A 21,592-nucleotide genomic window follows, 5' to 3' on the forward strand; every position below is an offset into this window, starting at 1 on the left:
AATATGCGGAAGTAGCTGTATATTCTACCTTCCGGTAACATCAGTGGAGCGCATCACGCTATCTGCGCGTGCGTTTCAATATTGTAATTAGCCACAGCAGAAAGGAACGTATCAGGAAGTACTCGGACATGCGCACTACAGCCTGCCTGCTTGTGTATCACACAGCGCTAGGCAACGGCTGTCCCGCTAGTCCTCATTGGCGCTAGTGAGATCACGTGGGCGCCATCCTGATCAAGTGCTATTGGTCAATCAGCGCTAATAGGAGTTAGATACAAAGAATGTTATAGCGCTTCATTTTAAACATATCTGGGTCTTTTTCTGTCATTTTAAATAGGTTTCATGTAGGCTACACAATATATTATTCAATGCTAGGCATCTATAACTTATGGCTAGATGGTATGCTAAATCCTCACGGGGCACAGACTGGTCTGAGGATCAGTGTCATCACAGCTTTTGCCACATCATACATTTATAATAAAAAATAGAAATAGAAACAAAATTAAAAAGGAGAGGCAGAGTCCAACCGATCACCGGCCGACCGCACACTAGGCACAGTATATCAACCAGAGGATCAGTGAACGCTGTCTCACCTCAGACGCACACCAGTATAATATCCCATAACTGCTGCAATCCACTGCAGTTGTCTAAACAGCTCCATGATCCCAAGGACCAAACAGTGGTTTACAGAAACATACAGGTACATAGTTAGCTGTTTCTAAATGAGAAAAAGTTATACTGAAACTTTTTTGAAAAAAAAAAAAAAAAAAAAAAAATTCTTTGTCTTATAAAAAATTCTTTGTTTTGTGAGATTTTTTGAAAAAGAGGAAAGTCCAGATGAATAAATTATACCCTTTAATCATAAAAAGATATAGGGACATCTTCTGCATATTGGACCCTAAGGGCAGAGTTACAGTGTCCAACTTGGATAAAAGTCCAATGCACAGAGCTTCATCCGTATTTTAAGGTATTACAGAAACATGGCAAAAGAATTCTTCTCATTAAGGCCCCTGGGGGCCACAGTATCCAGGTGGTTAATCCAAAAAGCCTCCTTGCGTAATAGAGCCAGTCCTCTGTCACCACCTCTGGGTGATGGCATTATCCAGTCTATAATCATATAACGCAGGCAAGACACTTGATGCTTAGCTGCCAGAAAATGGGCTGCTACTGGCTTGTCGGTTTTGCCTGTCTCAAGAGCCAATTTAATTGAGGATCTATGCTGGCCCATTCTAGTGCGCAAAGTGCAAATCGTCTTACCGACGTACATTAAGCCACATGGGCAGGTCAAATAATAGACAATGTGGTCGAGTTGACAGTGCAATTTGTAGCGCAGGAAGATCTTTTTTCCACTATGCGGATGACAAAAATATGGACCAGTAATAAGACCACGGCACGTTGTACATCCAATACAGCGAATACAGCCCTTTTTCTTTGGTATCCACTGCATTTCTGTCTGTTCTGTGTGTTTCACTGATGTACGGTATAGCTCGTCTTTCAAATTCCGTCCACGTGTGACACTAATCAACGGTGGTTTTTTCTGGAGTCGTCTAAAGGCCGGATCAGTCGTAATTAGATGCCAGTTTTTCTTTAGTGACTTTTGTGTTGCTGTAAGTTGTGTGTCACAGTGGGTGGTGAGTACCATACGGTTATCAGCTTTGCTTTTAGTACACGATGGAATGGTCTGGTGAGTGGCCCTTGCCTTAACTAGGCATTTTGAGATGTCTTGTGGTCTATATCCTCTGGATAGAAAGCGTTCAGCACACTCCTCTAGTTGTTTATTGGCTTGGATTGGGTCAGAGTTATTTCTTAAAACACGTAAAAATTGTGATACGGGCAAGTTGGATTTCAGATGACACGGGTGATGGCTGCTCGCCCATAGCAACGTGTTTCTGTCCGTTGTTTTCCTAAAGAGGGTATACTGTAGACGTCCCCCTGTACGATAGATGGTGACGTCTAAAAAATCAATTTGTTTGGAGTCAACTGTTGCTGTAAATCTCACTGGCAGCGGTAAGGCATTGAGATACAAAACCATTTCATTAAATAAGGCTACACCCCCACGCCAAATAATAATAATGTCATTTTTTCAAAAAATCTCACAAAACAAAGAATTTTTTATAAGACAAAGAATTTTTTTTTTTTTTTTTTTCAAAAAAGTTTCAGTATAACTTTTTCTCATTTAGAAACAGCTAACTATGTACCTGTATGTTTCTGTAAACCACTGTTTGGTCCTTGGGATCATGGAGCTGTTTAGACAACTGCAGTGGATTGCAGCAGTTATGGGATATTATACTGGTGTGCGTCTGAGGTGAGACAGCGTTCACTGATCCTCTGGTTGATATACTGTGCCTAGTGTGCGGTCGGCCGGTGATCGGTTGGACTCTGCCTCTCCTTTTTAATTTTGTTTCTATTTCTATTTTTTATTATAAATGTATGATGTGGCAAAAGCTGTGATGACACTGATCCTCAGACCAGTCTGTGCCCCGTGAGGATTTAGCATACCATCTAGCCATAAGTTATAGATGCCTAGCATTGAATAATATATTGTGTAGCCTACATGAAACCTATTTAAAATGACAGAAAAAGACCCAGATATGTTTAAAATGAAGCGCTATAACATTCTTTGTATCTAACTCCTATTAGCGCTGATTGACCAATAGCACTTGATCAGGATGGCGCCCACGTGATCTCACTAGCGCCAATGAGGACTAGCGGGACAGCCGTTGCCTAGCGCTGTGTGATACACAAGCAGGCAGGCTGTAGTGCGCATGTCCGAGTACTTCCTGATACGTTCCTTTCTGCTGTGGCTAATTACAATATTGAAACGCACGCGCAGATAGCGTGATGCGCTCCACTGATGTTACCGGAAGGTAGAATATACAGCTACTTCCGCATATTTGAAACGCATGCTGCAGTGAGCCAGCAGGTAATTTGCGTGGACACCTGATTGTAAACTCATACAGGTGAATGTTTATTGCTTTTGAGTAACGATTGGCTAGTTGTGATTATGGAGGTGGAGAGTCATGGGATATTAGCTGGTAGGGGGATCAGTGTTTGTCATACTGCCTCAGGGATCCAGGCTTATGCAGTCTTGAAAAAGGGTCATGCGGTGACCCGAAACGTCGACTTTGCTTTGGATATTTTAAATGGATCAATAAAAGTTTGAAGTTTTATCCCAAGTCTGGTGAGTGCGCTCTTTATCTGTTTGGATATATTTATATATATATATATAAATAGTAATCGCAATGTATTATATATATATATATATATATAATATTTACAGTTTATTACAAAAAAGACAACGAGAGCTGTCACAAGCAGTGAATGTATAAAGTAAAAATAACTATTTTCTCTAATAAAGAGGGGTTATTCAATCTGTCCTGCTATTTCCACCGGTTGAAATAGTGGCACTCCCCTATTCAATGCATTGAATTCCGATTGTCGATTTACTGTCAAATCGGATGAAAACGGCCAGGGATTCTGAGTGTTTTGACAGTCGGAATACTAAATTGAATACCCCCAGACTGCTAACATATTTGTTAAATGTGTGATTAGCAGTGGTGGCTCCAGAGGAGGGATGACAGCACTGTTGAAGAGTAAATGATACATATTGCTTAGCCCATTTTCTTCACTAACTCTTGTGTTAGGTGTATCTACATACAGTATCATAAATTGTAAGGTTTTTTATTGCAGGGCAACTTTGTGCTTTTTACCCCTTATACAGTATATACTGTACATATTCGTTAAGTTGTACGTTATCTGTTTTTGGTAAAAGGAATAATACAATGTACTTATACAAATATCTTGCTTTCCAATATATATTTAACATTTTGTAACAGCATGTTGATTTCTTGTGGCTCTAGGATTCTTTTTTGGACAGACTGGGATGCCACCTTTCCACGTATTGAGTCAGCATCTATGAGTGGAGCAGGGAGAAAGATCATCTACAAAGATATGGAGAGCGGGGCTTGGCCCAATGGACTTACCGTAGATCATTTTGAAAGAAGAATTGTTTGGACAGATGCCAGGTTGCTTTCCTTTCAGATATATCAGTATACTTGGTTTAAATGAAAATGTGGTTTTGCAGTAAATCTATCAGTATCACCCTATCACTTATATTTATTTTCCTTTATGTTGGTTAGGTGGCTTTTATATGTTTCTGTTATCACATAAAACTTGTGACTGAGAGGCTGTAGATCCGCCAAAAGAGCTTATGTTTATATGAGATCTGTATTCCCCTTATTTAACAAGCAATAGACATTATTAGTAACTACTGGCGATAACTTCCATCTGCAATGCATACGGAGGCCTATATATGAAGTGTCTCTGCGGTACATGCATGACCACAATTTTCTTGTTGCTCACTCCATTTTTCTCTGAAACCATCTCATTGCATCAAGCAGATTTAGTTTTCCCTTAGACAATTTCCTGGTAGATAATGAGTTGTTTCTATGTAAAAAAATAGGATGTAGGATATTAAGAGACAAATTAAATATTTTGTTTATTTGTGTATCTGTAGGTCTGATGCAATCTATTCAGCCCTGTATGATGGAACTTCCATGAAAGAAATTATAAGGGGCCATGAATACCTGTCTCATCCTTTCGCTGTTTCGCTATATGGCAGTGACGTTTACTGGACAGATTGGAGAACAAATACCTTATCTAAAGCCAACAAATGGACTGGTCACAATGTCAGTGTTATACAAAAGACAAGCGCACAACCATTTGATATACAAATTTATCATCCAAGTCGTCAACCACAAGGCAAGTCTACAATATTGTATATGGCATTTGTTTGTTATTTACAGTATACCAGTTGTGAGTAATTTGGCATTAAGTGTGCAGGTGAACTTAAATATAATATTGTTTTGAATTAATATTGATGGACTTATATTTGATAAGTGTTTAAATTTATTTCTGATTATTCATTTTGCCATTGGCAATGTATGTAAATGAGATTGAGGTGACAGATTCAGCTGGATTTCCTTTACTTTAAATCCAATGATTGATCCAATGATTAAGCTAAACAGTAACACAAAATAAATATCCAGAAAAGATATTTATGTTTACTACGTATTAACACCAGATAAATACTTAATTAAATTAAATACAGTATATCCAGTATACTGGTAGTTTGATGTTGCCATGAGAGACACATTTAGATGTTAATTTATAATGCACATAACAGACTCCCTTTCTGCATCTATGAATGAAAATTAGTTTGTGCCTTGCCTCATGTTCAATGGTGTAATCAAAACATTTCATTCATATTCCATTTTTCTCATTAATGTTAGATTTAATGTCTTAAGAGAGTACAACAGGAAGACAAAGTATTTTATCTTAAACTTGTAGTCTTTTTAATAACAAAATTAAAGGTATTTTCAGGTACTTCTTCGTTCTTTAAGTGTATATCTTCCAACCAGCCAACAGAACCTATGTATCTGACATCATTCATTAATCTGTTGACAACACAACAATATCTCTATCCCTCCCTAACTGCCTGGGATTACTGATGCAGAACATTCCAACTTCACACATGTTAGTCCTATTGCATAATGTACACGTAGCCAGGATCTAGGGGAGAGGGGTAGGGTAACACGGAGTCTGCCTATTATAAAATGAAGGATGTCTATGAGGAAAACATCTTTGTTGTACTTAATGCAAGTGGAACTTCTAAGACGCCACCTCCACACTTCCAAGTGAGGGGCTGGAAAGTGGGCATTGGTGGCAATGTGGAGTTGGGAGTGGAGTAAGTTGAGTCTATTATCCCGAAAAGCTTTATAATAGCCCCAAATGTACATTTGGAAAACATCTCCAAGAATGCACATACAAACTTCTGCATTTACTACTGCAATTCAATTCTTACTGGTCTTCCTCTAACAAGATTATCATCTTCGAAATAATGTTAAATGCAGAAGCTAGGCTATTTTCTTCAGCAACTTATAATTTCGTTGTTTTACAATTTTTCTGTTGTTTTACAATGACAATAAAATATTATCTTAGGTACTTATGTATTATCTGGGCTCCCATGTTAAATGCACCCCATTTTTTCATAGCCCTACTATCCAACTACGCATGGAGTTGATTTTATATAGTGTGGCGAGCGCAGCGAGCCACCGTGCCCGAAGCGTGGCAAGCGCAGCGAGCCCCGCGAGGGGACGCGGTCTCATAAGAAAAACGGGAGCCCAGATATTACATAAGTACCTTATCTTATCTTAACTATAGCAACCAATGTAAGGACTCACAGAGTGGAGATTCTGTAATTCCTTACATTGGTTGCCTGTATTATACTGAATTGAATCTAACATATTGCATCAACATACTAGGCCAGCCATGTCCAGACTGTGGCCCTCCAGCTGTTGGGAAACTACAAATCCCAGCATGCCTTGCCATAGTTTTAGCATTCCCTAATAGCAAAACTGTGGCAAGGCATGATGGGACTTGCAGTTTCACAACAGCTGGAGGGTCATAGTTTGGACATGCCTGTAATAGGCAATAAACAAAACTGCAAAAAATATACACATCTCTTAACCTGCCTCGTGTACTCTGCATATGATTTATACTGTCTCTCTTCGCCTTTTCCCCACATTCGGTGCCAGTACATTTTCCATGCTACATCCTCCCTTGTATAGGAATGTTTCTGCTAGTCCAGGCATTTCCAACCTTGGTCCCCAAGGCACACTAACAGTTAGTGGTTTAGTGATTTATTACCAGTTATTTATATAGCGCACACATAGTCCGCATGCACATAACAGAGAATAGTTGAACATTCAAATCTGTCTCTGCCCCAGTGTAGCGTACAATCTATATTCCCTACCACAAGTACATGTACACACAGACATTCTATATTTCATTTTATTATGAGAAAATTACCAGTATATTTTTTAATTGAGTGAGGAAACCAGAGTACCTGGAGGAAACCCATGCATGCATGGGGAGAATATACAAACTCAACACATTTAGGTCCATGGTGGGAATTGAACCCATGACCTCAGTGCTGTGAGGCAGTTATGCTAACCATTATACTATCTGTGGTCGGATCACCAACCAGTAGCCCCCCCCCCAGCCGCTGGAAGGGGATGTACACTCACGAGATGCTCGCTCATCCCCTTCCTAATGAGATCACCAACGGTCCCCGCCACCTCCCCGTAGCTGTCCGCTGGTCCCCACCACCTCCCTGAACCCCCTAACCCTGCCCATCTCCCTGAAGCAGAGACGGGCAGGGTTCCCATCCCCCACCACCTAAAAACTGGGATGCGCGTGCATGTGAGATGCTCATGCGTCCCAGTCAGATGGAGCACCTCTCAGACATGCGATCTCCAGCAGGGGCATTCTGGCGAGGCCCAGTGCTGGCTGAGGGACGCTCCACCTGTAACAGAGGTGCTACTGAAATCACCTGTGTTCAAGCCTGGATATCACTAAAACTTAGACTGTTACTGTTAGTGGCGTAACTATAAATTTTGCTCCTCCCTGCCCCCCAAAAAAGCTTGTGGCGCCTTCCCTATTGCAATAGGGAAGATTACATAGATAGATAGATAGATAGATAGATAGATAGATAGATATATGTGTGGGAGTGTCTATATACACCATTATTGTGGGGCAGGCTGGAGGTCCATGGGGGAAAGTATTTAAAGCTGACAACAGTGCCTTCGCCTCAAACACATGTCCCACCGTGACCACACAGCCTGAGCCCACACATCATGCTGGGCTTGCTGGCGTCGCTGCTACAGTACTAATCACGCAGCAGACAGCGGCACAGCTGCCCACCGGAGTCCGGATCAGTCGGTCAGTGTCACAGGGGGCGGGGCACTAGACGGGGGAGCCTGGAGAAGATGGAGATGCACTGGAGATGAGACACTGTCACAACATTCAGTTATTGTATTGTTTCTTACCTGGTTTGTGGCTTCTCCTGTCTGTTCAGCCTGCTCCATGCTGCAAGGAAAGTCTGTGTGGCCTGAGCTTGCTAATTACAGCACCTGGAGGAGTCCTTGCTGCTGACAGCTCTGTATAGTTGAACTGTGCTGTGAGATCTGAGCTCAGCTAATTAGTTACACCTGGGTAACTCTCCTGCAGGAGAGTTCAGTGTAAACTGAGCATGCTCAGCCCATTGATTAGTTCACCTGTGGGTTCCCTGTGCTTCCTATAAAGGGCAGCCTCTGGGAGACAGAAGCTGCCAGAGTATAGGTTCACACCAGCTCCAGCGTTCCAGTGCCTTGTACTATTCCAGACTTCTGATTATTGCATCTGACCTCGGCTTGTTCCTGACCATTCTCCTGCCTGATCCTCGTGTACCGTACCCAGTGTTTACCAGTGTATGATTCCGGCTATTCTCCTGACTATTCTCCTGCCTGCTCCTTGTGTACTACATCCGTGACATCCAGTGTATGACCTTGGCTAGTTCTGTTACTATTCTCCTGCCTGCTCATTGTGTACTACATCCGTGACATCCAGTGTATGACCTTGGCTAGTTCTGTTACCATTCTCCTGCCTGCTCCCTGTGTGCTGCATTCCTTGGTACCGTATCTGCTCACCTGTTACTGATCCGGCTTGACGACCACGCTCCATATTCCACAAGCTACCACCACTCATACGGGGAACCTGAGCAGGGGGCCGCGACCGACGTGTCGGGTGCCGCAGAAGCCCATATCCCGCTTGGAGGGGTCACTGGCAGAAAACCCCCGGCATGGTTAGAGTCCGCGCCCCTGTGTCAGGTCTAGCCAATCCCCGAGTGGTAGTGCACCCCAAGTTTGTGACAGAATACTCTGGCCCAACTGGAATATGGATGCTGTTAGTGGCATGTCTCATAAAGAACTCCTGGAACACCTGCTGGTCCGGGTTGACAAGCAAGGACAATACCAAGCTCTGATTATGCAAAGCTTGCAAACTCTGCAGCAGCAATTGGACCTCGCTCCACCCTCTCCAACACCAGTGATTTCTGATCCGGAGTTCATTAGGGTGCCTCGCCTGCTAATACAGCAGTTACAGGAGCTGCTGTCTAACGTCCTCACCCTTGTCACCAAACTGCTCGGCGAGTCTACTGTGGGCTTGGTGCCTGCAAGACCCTCAGATTCCACTCCGGGTACCCCATTGGCAAATACATCTGTGCCCTTAAAGGACAAGTACGTGAGTCGGCCTCGTCCCCAGTTGTCAGGTGAGGAACGCCAGCGACGCAGGTCCTTAAATTTATGTTTTTATTGTGGAGACCAGGACCATTTGATTGGGGATTGCTCCCTCCGAGAGGCCAGGAATAAGGTTGTTGCTTCTGTGCCCGCTCAGGAAGAGTTTCAAGGCTATCACTGGGGTCCAAGAACTAAAATCTTTTTACCTAAAAGCAGTACATTTTCGGTCAAGCCGCAAGAAGCGAACCCGAGTGTCAAGTTCCGAGAGGGGAGTCCGAGTATCAAACCCAAAGATGGGGTTCTGTCCAGCCAGCCCCAGAAGGGGGTTCTGTTAGTCCAGCCCAAGGAGGGGCTTCCGAGTATTGTGCTCCAGGAGGAGCTTCCTAGTGTCCTGCCCAAGGAGGGGCTTCCTAGTGTCTTGCCCGAAGAGGGGCATCAAAGTGTTTCACCCCAAGTGGACTCTCACAGTGTCGAGTTCCGAGAGGGGTCTCAGAATGGCGAGCCCCAAGAAGGGGTACAGAGTCTTTTTCCTCAGAAGGGGTCTCGGAGGGTAATTTCCCAAGAGGGTTCTCAAATTCTCAAGCCGCAGAACGGGGTTCAGAGTGTCGTGCACCAGGAGGGGTCTCAGACTGTCAGACTCCAAGCAGGGTCTCAGAGTACCACACCCCAAACAGGGTCTCTGAGCATTGCGCCCCAGGAGGGTTTCCCGAGCACTGCACCCCAAGAGGGGTCTCTGAAAGTGGTACCCCAAAAAGGGCCTCTGAGTACACTACCCCAAGAGGAATCTCCGAGAGTCGCACCCCAAAAGGATCCTCTGGTAGCCACACCCCAGGAAGGGTCTCTGAGTGTGGCTTCCCAGGTTGGGCCACTGAGCACTTCAAGAAGCCTCAAGAAGGGGCTTCCGTCACCCCAGGTGGGGGTTCCAAGTCAATCGCCCCAGGTGGGGGTTCCGAGTCAATCGCCCCAGGTGGGGGTTCCGAGTCAATCGCCCCAGAAGGGGGTTCCGAGTCAATCGCCCCAGGTGGGGGTTCCGAGTCAATTGCCCCAGGTGGGGGTTCCGAGTCAATCGCCCCAGAAGGGGGTTCCGAGTCAATCGCCCCAGAAGGGGGTTCCGAGTCAATCGCCCCAGAAGGGGGTTCCGAGTCAATCGCCCCAGAAGGGGGTTCCGAGTCAATCGCCCCAGAAGGGGGTTCCGAGTCAATCGCCCCAGAAGGGGGTTCCGAGTCCGTCACCCCAGGTGGGGGTTCCGAGTCCGTCACCCCAGGTGGGGGTTCCAGGTCTGTCACTCCTGGTGGAGATCCATCTGCCCTTGCCTCCGGGCATGAGGACCCATCTGCCCTTGCCTCCGGGCATGAGGACCCATCTGCCCTTGCCTCCGGGCATGAGGACTTGTGTGTCGTGGCCTCCGGGCCAGTCTCTGTGGCCTCCGGGCCAGTCCCCGTGGCCTCCGGGCCCGCCTCTGTGGTCTCCAGGTCCACTTCCATGGCCTCCAGGCCTGTTTTCGGGGCCTCCGGGCCAGTCTCCACAGCCTCCGGGCCAGTCTCCACAGCCTCCGGGCCAGTCTCCACAGCCTCCGGGCCTACCTCCGTGGTCTCCGGGTCCGCTTCCTTGTCCTCCGGGCCTTCCTCCGTGGCCTCCGGGCCTGTCTCCATTGCCTCCATGGTCTCCAGGTGTGCATCCGTTGCCTCCGGGCCTGTCTCCATTACCTCTGCGGTCTCCAGGTCTGCTTCCATGACCCCTGGGCCTAAACATGTCAGCCAAGAAAAAATTTCTAGAGTACCGATGCCTACTGTACTGGACATCCATAAGGCTTCAGCAGTGCCTCAAGTTCAAGAGACGTCCATTGTGTCTAAGGTCCCACCAGGGTTGGCTAGTACACAAAAGCCAGCTGAAGAGTCTTCTGAAGATATTTGTTTTGATGGGAACCTTGCCCATTACCAGGCTTTAGCGGATCACTACTTAGATGCCATGAATCATGATCCATCTTCCAGTGTCAATATGGCAAATATTGTAAGATTTATGATCTTATCCTTCCGGGGAGAAGCACTAAAATGGGTCAATCCACTTGTTGAAGCCAATGATCCTCGACTGCAAGATCTGATATCATTCTCCAGGGCTGTGATCGAGAAATTTGAATCTAAGACTCCTTCATCCTCCCTGGCTAAAAGTCTGCCTATGCCTCTTCAAAACCATGGGTCATCTAGACGGCATACCGAGAGTACTAGAGCTTCTGCAAAAATTTTTTTCCCAAAATCTGAATCGAAGAACTCAATAGTTAGGGGCATCCGTGTCGGCTCTTTAGCACTTCATGGTCTCAAAGAATCATCCGCTAAAAAATCTTTGATTTGCACCCCAGAACTAGACTCCAACTCAGATTATGATTCTGAACACGATGCTGCTCCTTTTTTGGGTGGTCTAGTGTTGGCCAGAGCCCACTTTGAAGAGCCAGAGGCGTCACCAGCCTTGAAGGGATCTAAGTGTTCTTCTAAGAAAAAGAAGAAGCACCACAGGCGACCTTGAAAGTATCCATGTGGGGTGTTCGGAGCCCACCCCTAGAGGGGAGGGTAATGTCACAACATTCAGTTATTGTATTGTTTCTTACCTGGTTTGTGGCTTCTCCTGTCTGTTCAGCCTGCTCCATGCTGCAAGGAAAGTCTGTGTGGCCTGAGCTTGCTAATTACAGCACCTGGAGGAGTCCTTGCTGCTGACAGCTCTGTATAGTTGAACTGTGCTGTGAGATCTGAGCTCAGCTAATTAGTTACACCTGGGTAACTCTCCTGCAGGAGAGTTCAGTGTAAACTGAGCATGCTCAGCCCATTGATTAGTTCATCTGTGGGTTCCCTGTGCTTCCTATAAAGGGCAGCCTCTGGGAGACAGAAGCTGCCAGAGTATAGGTTCACACCAGCTCCAGCGTTCCAGTGCCTTGTACTATTCCAGACTTCTGATTATTGCATCTGACCTCGGCTTGTTCCTGACCATTCTCCTGCCTGATCCTCGTGTACCATACCCAGTGTTTACCAGTGTATGATTCCGGCTATTCTCCTGACTATTCTCCTGCCTGCTCCTTGTGTACTACATCCGTGACATCCAGTGTATGACCTTGGCTAGTTCTGTTACTATTCTCCTGCCTGCTCCTTGTGTACTACATCCGTGACATCCAGTGTATGACCTTGGCTAGTTCTGTTACCATTCTCCTGCCTGCTCCCTGTGTGCTGCATTCCTTGGTACCGTATCTGCTCACCTGTTACTGATCCGGCTTGACGACCACGCTCCATATTCCACAAGCTACCACCACTCATACGGGGAACCTGAGCAGGGGGCCGCGACCGACGTGTCGGGTGCCGCAGAAGCCCATATCCCGCTTGGAGGGGTCACTGGCAGAAAACCCCCGGCACGGTTAGACTCCGCGCCCCTGTGTCAGGTCTAGCCAATCCCCGAGTGGTAGTGCACCCCAAGTTTGTGACAGACACTATTTCAAATGCGGTGCCGATTCCTTAGCCAACCAGAGCTTACGTCCCGGCAGCCAATCAGAGCAGCTGCTGGGCCGCGAACTATGATTGAGCTCACGAGCCATGACCGCATTTGAAATAGCATGATGCACATGATAGCATGATGCACACTGCCTACCTGCTGCTCCTTGCTGCAGCAGCAGCTTGGACTCTTTTCATTTCACCCAGCACCTTGTAGACCCTGTCGGTGCTGGCTCCCCCAAGCTGCCACAGCCTAGTTACTTTACTGGTTACTGTGCATAATGTCCCAGGTTGGTAATGCCTGCTTTAATCATTCAAGCTCTCCCTGAAAATCACCTCTTAAGGCAGGCTTTTAAAATTATTGAGCCAGCTTAACCTATCTATTCTACCTGATTATTTCACTACAGGTTTAGTCAACACCAACATTGGTCCCCTTTTATACTAACACAATCTTCTGACCCCCAGACCATAATTGCTGTGTGACTGTATATCATATAGCCTGACAAGAACTTTGTATCCTTGCATTCTGTTTGAACCAATATGTAATATGTGGCACTTCATTATACCTTTGTTGTCTGTTGATAGCCAATAATGGTTGTATTGCCATTTGTTCTCATTTGTAAAACTTTGAAATGGGATTGTTGATTAACTAGAGCAGCCATGTGATGGCGGCAATCAAAATACTGATAACAAAATCATGGCTCACATTCAGAAGGCCGGCACTGGAATCCCAACTTTGCTGGAGCTGCCAGCTCCAGAAACCCCTTGGGGTAGCATGGCTTTTTGTTAGGTTTAGGTACTGGGGGTGGGTAAATCTCCGTACCCATGGGGCAACGGGTGAGCCTGTGCTGAGCGACGGGTTAAAGCGCGATTGCTCAGCACACATCACGGCACACCCGGTGATTGGATTGCTGGTTTTGGCTGGGAAGATGTCATGCCGCTGTGCGGCCGTATGTGAAAATGCAACATCGCCCATTTAGATTATGCAGAGGATGCTAGAGGTGGCTTGAGAGTGTCTGGCTTCTAACAGGTAATGGAAATTGGCATTTTAATTAAGTGGTCTGGGGCAGGATTTGGGGATATATATGTTTGATAATGTGTGTTGGCTTTATTATTCTGTCCCTGACTATGGGGGATATAACAGTGAAACGTCGGCAAAAAAGGATTTTTAAAGTATTTCAATAAGCCTGTTGGAGTGCCACTTGCTCCGATTCTGTATATTGGTTCTATCATACCCATGAGAAGGCACCACAGCATCACAGGGAGTGCCGGACCACAGGTACATATATATATATATATATATATATATATATATATATATATATTCAAAAGAGCATAGAAAAGGCTTTGACACAAATAAACTGAATTTTATTACATTTGGTAGTGATGCTCTTTCCTCTATTTAATTTCTTTCCCCCTCACATTCTAAAATAATCTTCTCAAACATAAGCCTGTGTATTTATATTCTGGTAATTATACGTTTTTAAGCTGACACTTTGTGAAGGCGAAGATTTAGTGCTATTAAGGCAGACAGTTTGGATTATACATATTATACGTATTTTGTGTACCTGCCATTAATTCACCTATACTTATATTTTAGTGTCAAACATGTAACATGAAATGAAACACGGGTGCAATGGAAGCCTAAAATGTGGCTGTATTAACCCTTCCAGCCTCACTTGTCTGTTCCATAAGATGAAATGCTATAATATTTACCTGAATATAAAGTATGTTGATAACGTTCTATAACTTTTACCAAGCCTTATTTAAGTGTGCGTACTACTTATTGATCTATAGTGATCTGTCTTTATGCTATTAATTCCCCAAGGCAAGTCATTGTGGGGGGCAGGGGTGGGGGGGAGGGAGGACAAAACCCATTCTTATTTCATTCACACTACTATCTGCCATCATAGTCAATACTTATATTTTGATTTTCGTAGTTAGTTTCCAATTTCAATCACCAATACTAAATGGAAGTATTTTCCAAATTAAATTGAATGTGTTAGCTATGCATCCATGGAAGTAAATGCAGAACCGTACACAGCTCAAACCACCCCTTTTCTTGACAAATGGTATTTCTTTCATGATTTTTGTCTGTTATTCCCTAATGGATGTAAAATTGCACTTTTAAAGGGTTTATAATTAGGGATAAAATACATAGCAGCATTGCCGGCAGTAATCTGGAACATACAGTGTATCTCACAGACAATTTGTTCCCTGATTATTACGGTGGTGCTGTATATTTGCATACATCAAGTCAAACATCAACAGCGTTTATTTTTCATGGCACTAAGATGTTGTTATCTTTATGAGAAATTCATTAGAGGCCCACGCTACCAGCTGTTAAACCTAATAGCATTTTACATAAGTCGAAGAACCACATCTGAATTTTATATTTGTATTTGATAGGGTTCAGTTCTAAATTATTTATGTAAATTGTCTTCATCTTAAATCATATAATTACATTGCAAAAGATGGCCACACTTAATAGCTTATCTCAAGGAATACTTGACTGTGTCGATTTAACAAAGCTGTAATAAAATTAGAGATTTAAAAAACAGTGTTTACATTGAGTAACTGTAGTATAATGACATAATTCCCTACAGCTCATAATCAGCACTAAGGAAATGTTTTAAACTAAGATGTTCTTGCTGAGAATTGTTTGCAGGTTGACAGGAGACTGTCCAACTACAGAATTCTCAGAATTCTGCTATTGAGATCTCTTTGCAGCCAATTTAAAGGCACCCCCCATCCGGGTTCAGTGGATGATCTTCACTGGTAGCATCAAGGCCATGTGCTGTTAAGCGTGGGCCAGTCTGGGCTTGGGCATTCCCTCTTCTGTGCCTTCTGGGCTTTTGGCTTCCAGCATAGTCCCTGAGCCATTTGCAAACAATGTGGTAGGTCGGGGTGGACGGCGGCAGGGACAGGGATCGCCCAGTGTTTTATGGGTTTCACCATGAAAACACTGGGCATTCCCACAGCTATGGGGGCGGGTGGCTGATGTCACATGCATTAGGTTACCCCGATGACAAAATAAATGGATTTCAAAGTGTTGGTGACTTACACTGCCACTCTGCCTATTTTTATTACCTGAATGTTGGAAAGTAAGTAGAGAGAGAGATAGAGAGAGAGATAAAGAGACGGAGAGAATGTGATGTGGTGGTAACAGCACTCACATGGACTTCTTATGCATTAAATAAAGTAGAGGCTACTAGCACCTTATGCAGGTCAACGTTCCAGTTTTATTTATCAAAAGTTTGTGAAGACAAGTGAATGGAGTGACATACCATTATACAAGTTCCCAAGAACTAATTGTTCTCACCGCGTGGTGGGGGTGACGCTGAGGCGCATAATGCTGACAGCTGACACTCGCGTTGCTAAGCAACCAATTAACAGTAAATAAAGTGAGCAAACCAAACATAATTACAAAATGTTACGAAAGACGAAAAGCATGTACACAGTGGCAGGAATACCAAAGTATCTAACTCAGCGGAGACGGGTAATTATTATAGGATCTAGTGAAAGATTCCAGTATTAAATCGACAATGATAATGAGTAACAGAATAAGTAGAGGGGAATAGCTAGTACAAAATTGCATGTATATACATTAAGCTACAAGCACAAGGCAAATGTGTCACAATAAAAAATAAATACTATGTATTCATGCAAGGAAAATTACATTTCATGCAATGAGAGAGGTCTGTACATGCGCATAAATGTACATACGCATGTTCTAAACATCGCTTTCCCATGTGAATGCGCAGGGTAGCGATCCAACCTGAATAACCCCTTAACTGTATCAGAGGGATCTGGAGCTGAGGTGCTAGTAATAAGTGTTGTACTGAGGCACAAACAGAATGTCCAGCAATGTTGTGGGAAGAATGGGTGGAAAGAGGGAGAATCATGCAAGTCATGGGATTGTGGATAATATATATATTTCCTAATTCAAATTGCAGACTTACAGTAATACATTTCAAATGTGTTAGATACAAGGTGACATACCCTGAATCTGATACATTTGAGATGTATTAAGTCTACCAGTGTCACTGCTTGATTTGATATGGGAGATATTACACACATCCAGAAGGCACCAGAACTTACTGTTTAGAAGGGATAGTGCAGATCTAGTGGATAACTGTATATATATTGTATGTATATACACATTATTATATTCACACTTTGAGGTTGACTATTCGCATTTAATTTTCCATACACTGACTCCTTCATCCAGATCATTTGTACTTCCATCCAAACTAACAGCATAAACCAGTGTCTGCTTTCAGCCTTAACAAGCGTTGCAATTTGTGAGTTGCTTCTGCAGGAGTTTGACACTTCTCAATATGGGGTATTTGATGAGATTAAGTTTATTTAAATCTAAAACTACAATGTAACTTGTAAAAGAAGACAAAACTAATGGCTATATAATGCATAGACATAGAAAACAGCGGTACATCATTTGTAATGAAATTAAACTGACATTAATTAGATGAACAAGTTAAGTGTCTACAGCTGTACAGCAGAGAGTTGGGGCCTCTCAGCTCTCACTGGCTGTGGCCTGGACACCAAAGGCTCTCCTCTTCCACAGCTAATCAGCAGCCCCCTACCAAAACCCACCTTCTGCAGATCATTGGGGCTATCTAACAACGGTCCTTTATAGAAAGCCCACATACCTGGCACATGGCCCTTTATCAATATATTGGAAACATCAATCATGAATAAGTTTGTCTACCACTACCATACCACTATTGGGGAATTATATATATAACTCCCCAATAGTGATATGGTGCCTATGCAACTTAGAAATAAATCTCCATATAATATGATCCAATTTTCAGTGAAGCAGAGATAATATCATATACAGTATAAGAGATCCAAATAAGGATCCACTTCGTTTGCAGCTTCCTCCTGCTCATCACTTGACACCACAATCCCGTCTGTGACAATTCAATTAAGATGTGATACTAAAAACGTGAAAGCTCAGTAAATAAGTATATTTGTACATCACACAATAGGATGGCATACCAACAATCTAGACTTCAGTATAAGTAAACTGCATATGCAAATATCTAATCTAAACACATCTTTTATAGGGATGTGCACACATCTTTTATAGGGATGTGCACTGGCACGATGAAATGTGTTTTAGATCTGTATCTTCAGCATTGTTTTGGATCCGTATTTGTTCCAAAACACCACCCTTCAGAGTATCGTGTTTTGTTGTGTTTCGTGTTTTGGATCTGTATTTTTTTTTTTCATTTTCAGTCTATCCTGAATACCTCAGACTCCACAATGTGTTGTTAGGTCAATAGGTTGCACCAAGGTAGCTGAATGACTATGCTAAGTGACACAAGTGGGCGGCACAAAGACGTGGCCCATCTAGGAATGGCACTGCAATTGCAGACAGGATGGCAGTTAGAAAAACTAGACCCTAATGCCCAAAAAAAGAGGCCCAAGATCAATCAATTAACGGCAGTATTACAGGACTTATGCAGCAGTACCAATGGACTCTAATGTCAGTGCCACTGGACTGGACATATGCAGCAGTATCACTGGACTGGACTTATGTGGCATTATCACTGGACTTTAACGGCAGTATTACTGGAGTTATGCAGCAGTACCAATAGACTTTAACGTCAGTGCCACTGGAGTTAACAGCAGTAACACTGGACTTATACGGCTGTCCCACTGGACTTAATGGCAGTACTGGTCTTAACGGCAGTAACACTGGACTTATACGTCTGTCCCCCTGCACTTAATGGCAGTATAGGACTTAAAGGCAGTAACACTGAACTTAACAGCAGTAGCACTGGACTGTCACTGGACTTATATGGATGTCTGCTACACCACTGGACTTAACGGCAGCACCCCTGGATTGATACGACAGACTTAGCAGCACCCCATGAATTATACGGTACACTTGGCTCACCCCTGGAATGATACTGCACCCCAGGACTGATATGGCACATTTAATTTGAATAAAAATAGGGGCGTCAGCTCCCCTGGACTGATATAGAACACTGGGCAGCACAGCTGGACTGATATGGGACACTGGACAGCACAGCTGGACTGATATGGGACACTGAGCAGCACAAGTGGACTGATACGGCAAACAGGGCAGCACAGCTGGTCTGATACAGGACACTAGTTGGCACAGCTGGATAAACATGGCACACTTGGTGGCACAGCTGGACTGATATGGCGCACTGGACAGCACAACTGGACTGATGTGACACACTGGGCAGCACAGCTGGACTGATGTGACACACTGGGCAGCACAGTTTGACTGATATGGCACACTGAAAAAGCACAGCTGGAGTGATATGGGACACTGGGCAGCACAGCTACACTGATAGCGAGCAGCCCTGTAGTAAAAATTAAAAACTTTTTCTTTCTTCAGAGAGCCCCTTAGTTGTCCCCCCACAGAAGTCCATATTACACCCCCCCCTTAGTAGTGCCCCCGTAATAGTACCCTATACCTTGTAGTTTCCATCGCAGTAGTTCCCCCTAAGTAGTTGCACCCTGGCCTTTAATATAGCTTCCCACTCAGTAGATCCCACTTACTGGATGTACCCTTTAGTTTTCCCTGTCATAGTTGTCCCTGTCATCAGCCCTCAAGTTAGGCAGCCCGTTAGTTCCCCCATTTGTTTGTCCCCTTTAGTTTTTGCCCCCCCCCCCCCCCCCCCGCAGCCCCCAGGGGGAACTGTAAACCGTGACTTATATAGAGTTCCGACCTCGCAAGAATCCGACATTGGATGTGTTTTTACCTCGTTTTCAATTCGGATTATTAGCGGGATGGATGCGAACGGCTCAAGAATGCCTCGAATCAGGTGCGTTCGGGGGCATTCGGATCTCTAGGATTCTAATGTGCTCAACTCTAATCTTTTATAACACAAAAGATCTTTTAAAATCATAATTTTTTAGTAATTAGATTAGTCAAGAGGGGGCCAACAAGGTATCCCATTGTTCATTTTAATACTTAATGTATTAATTTAGTAACAGACATTTTAGCTTTTTTATTGGACATTTTATGCTGAGAAACTCAGATAGTTTGTGCTGGAAGTGGAAGTTGCGAATATTTAAAATGGAACAAGGATACTACAACTTTTCCCAATGTATCATCTCTATGATACCACTGTCAGTCATTGGCCTCTTCGTCAAGTGATTGCAAGAGGAAACAGTCAGTAAAATACTTTAAATTGTACACATTTTATAATGGTCACCAGGTGGTACTAGGTGGTGCTATTGATCTCGCCCAGCAGTCTAAAACTTCACCTTTAATAGCCATTTTGGATTAGGTTCACCAGATACTGGGGTACTGTCTAAGGAACAAGGCTGTTACAGGAGGTTGAGCAAGGCAAGTATGGAATTGGAGTCTGGCTGGGACACAAAAGAAGGCCAGACAGACAAGACAAACAAGGAACAAGAATACACTACTGTGTGCAACTGGCACCAGACCACTGTAGCGTATGGTATAAACTAGTGTCACTATATGGCAGATATTAGCGCAAGTACAGGGTAGTGGACCACAATGGCCGAGGTATAGTGTAATGGTCGCTGATATCCTCTAACTGCAGTATGGAGGAACTACACTGGTTACTGGCAACTGTACTGTTCTGTGGAGCTGCTTAATTGCAATACACAGACATACAGAGCCAGATTGCAGGAATAGCTTTAACATCAGCTAAAATCAGTAACACACTGCCAGACAAACATTGTCTACATAATCCACAAAAGCGGAATAGACACTATAGGGACACAGATGGGAAAAAGAGATACAGGGACTGGACTGAGTAGCAGTTCTGTTTTACAGACAGGACACAGGTATAATCCCAGGATACAAACAGCAGGGAAAAACAAGACCAATCACAGCACAGGCATATGATGGGTTAAGCAAACTCTGGTAAATGGGATCCAGGTAGATGAACATAAGGCGGAACAAGATCAGGATATACAGGCATGGACTGAGTTGGGATATAGTATAACACTGGCATGATCAATATGGACAAGATCAAGATTTGTCAGGATATAACTAGCATTGAGTCTAGGGCAGGCTGGGTAATAAAGGAAGCAATATACATTCAGAAGAGTCATGAGTGGACCAGCCTCCTGATACACAAACTCACTATAGCTGGACAGCCAGAGACAAAGTAATGGCCTATTTATGGGACAGGTGAGACTGCACAAACACAGGATTCAGGCTGCAGTTACTCATACCCACCACAGGAGGCTCATAACACATACTGTACCTTTGTGCTTCCTCTTGTATTGTATTGTCCCTGGCCATAACATGAAGTATATTATATTTACATTACTTGTGAGCCAGATAAGTAAACTTCGGTTTCCAGTAAAGTTATACAGGATTTTTGACTTGTCAATGTAAATGGTGACCAATGTAGGTGCTGGTGGTGCTTTAAACTTGATTTTCTAATGCATAAATTACATTTTCACATGAAGTCATTTCATAGTCGCACAGAGGAAAATAGAGCAATCAGACCAGTGCACAGATTATTACACTACAATTCTTAGGCTTTTGGTTTGCATTGTCCTGGGAGAGCTACTGTACACACATAAAACTACATTAAATTGCAGATGCAATTGATGTTCCATAATGCATCAGTATCTTTTCTGAATTGAAATACTATTATGTGCGGAGTTTTTCAGTGTTGTGGATGAAGAAGGATAAAAAGCTGGATACAGATGCTTATTTTTAGTTTTAAAATACAACCTTGAGCAAAAGAGAACATTTATATTTGATTTTATGATATTTTCTTTAAATGCATTCATATACTCATTAGCCCCATATCATGGTATACCTGTGTGTAAAAGTATAGCATTATATAGACTCTTCCCCTTCACTCTAAGGAGACAGACATCTTTTTAGGGGGACCAGTGCCCATACAATTCATCTTATCGGGAACCTTTGACTTTAATGCAGTTGGTTAGACCCTGTATTTTATCGGTTTGTCAAAAACATACATTGTTCTTTTTTTTTTAGATCACACCTTAGAC

At 43.7% G+C, this 21,592-nt stretch overlaps 1 protein-coding gene across 4 annotated transcripts in view; it reads left to right on the plus strand.

Annotated features, from left to right (window-relative positions):
* The window catches only part of LRP1B (LDL receptor related protein 1B), a 1,445,580-nt gene that overhangs the window by 841,797 nt on the left and 582,191 nt on the right, over positions 1-21,592 (plus strand). For all 4 annotated transcript variants that reach the window (XM_083153866.1, XM_083153869.1, XM_083153867.1 and 1 more), the window contains exons 26-27: positions 3,858-4,022; positions 4,514-4,758. In XM_083153866.1, the coding sequence (XP_083009992.1) occupies positions 3,858-4,022; positions 4,514-4,758 (410 nt within the window). The remainder of the gene's footprint in view (positions 1-3,857; positions 4,023-4,513; positions 4,759-21,592) is intronic.

The sequence above is a fragment of the Crinia signifera genome, chromosome 7 (genome assembly GCF_055691185.1).
Source record: "Crinia signifera chromosome 7, ASM5569118v1, whole genome shotgun sequence".
Taxonomy (NCBI): Eukaryota; Metazoa; Chordata; class Amphibia; order Anura; family Myobatrachidae; genus Crinia; species Crinia signifera.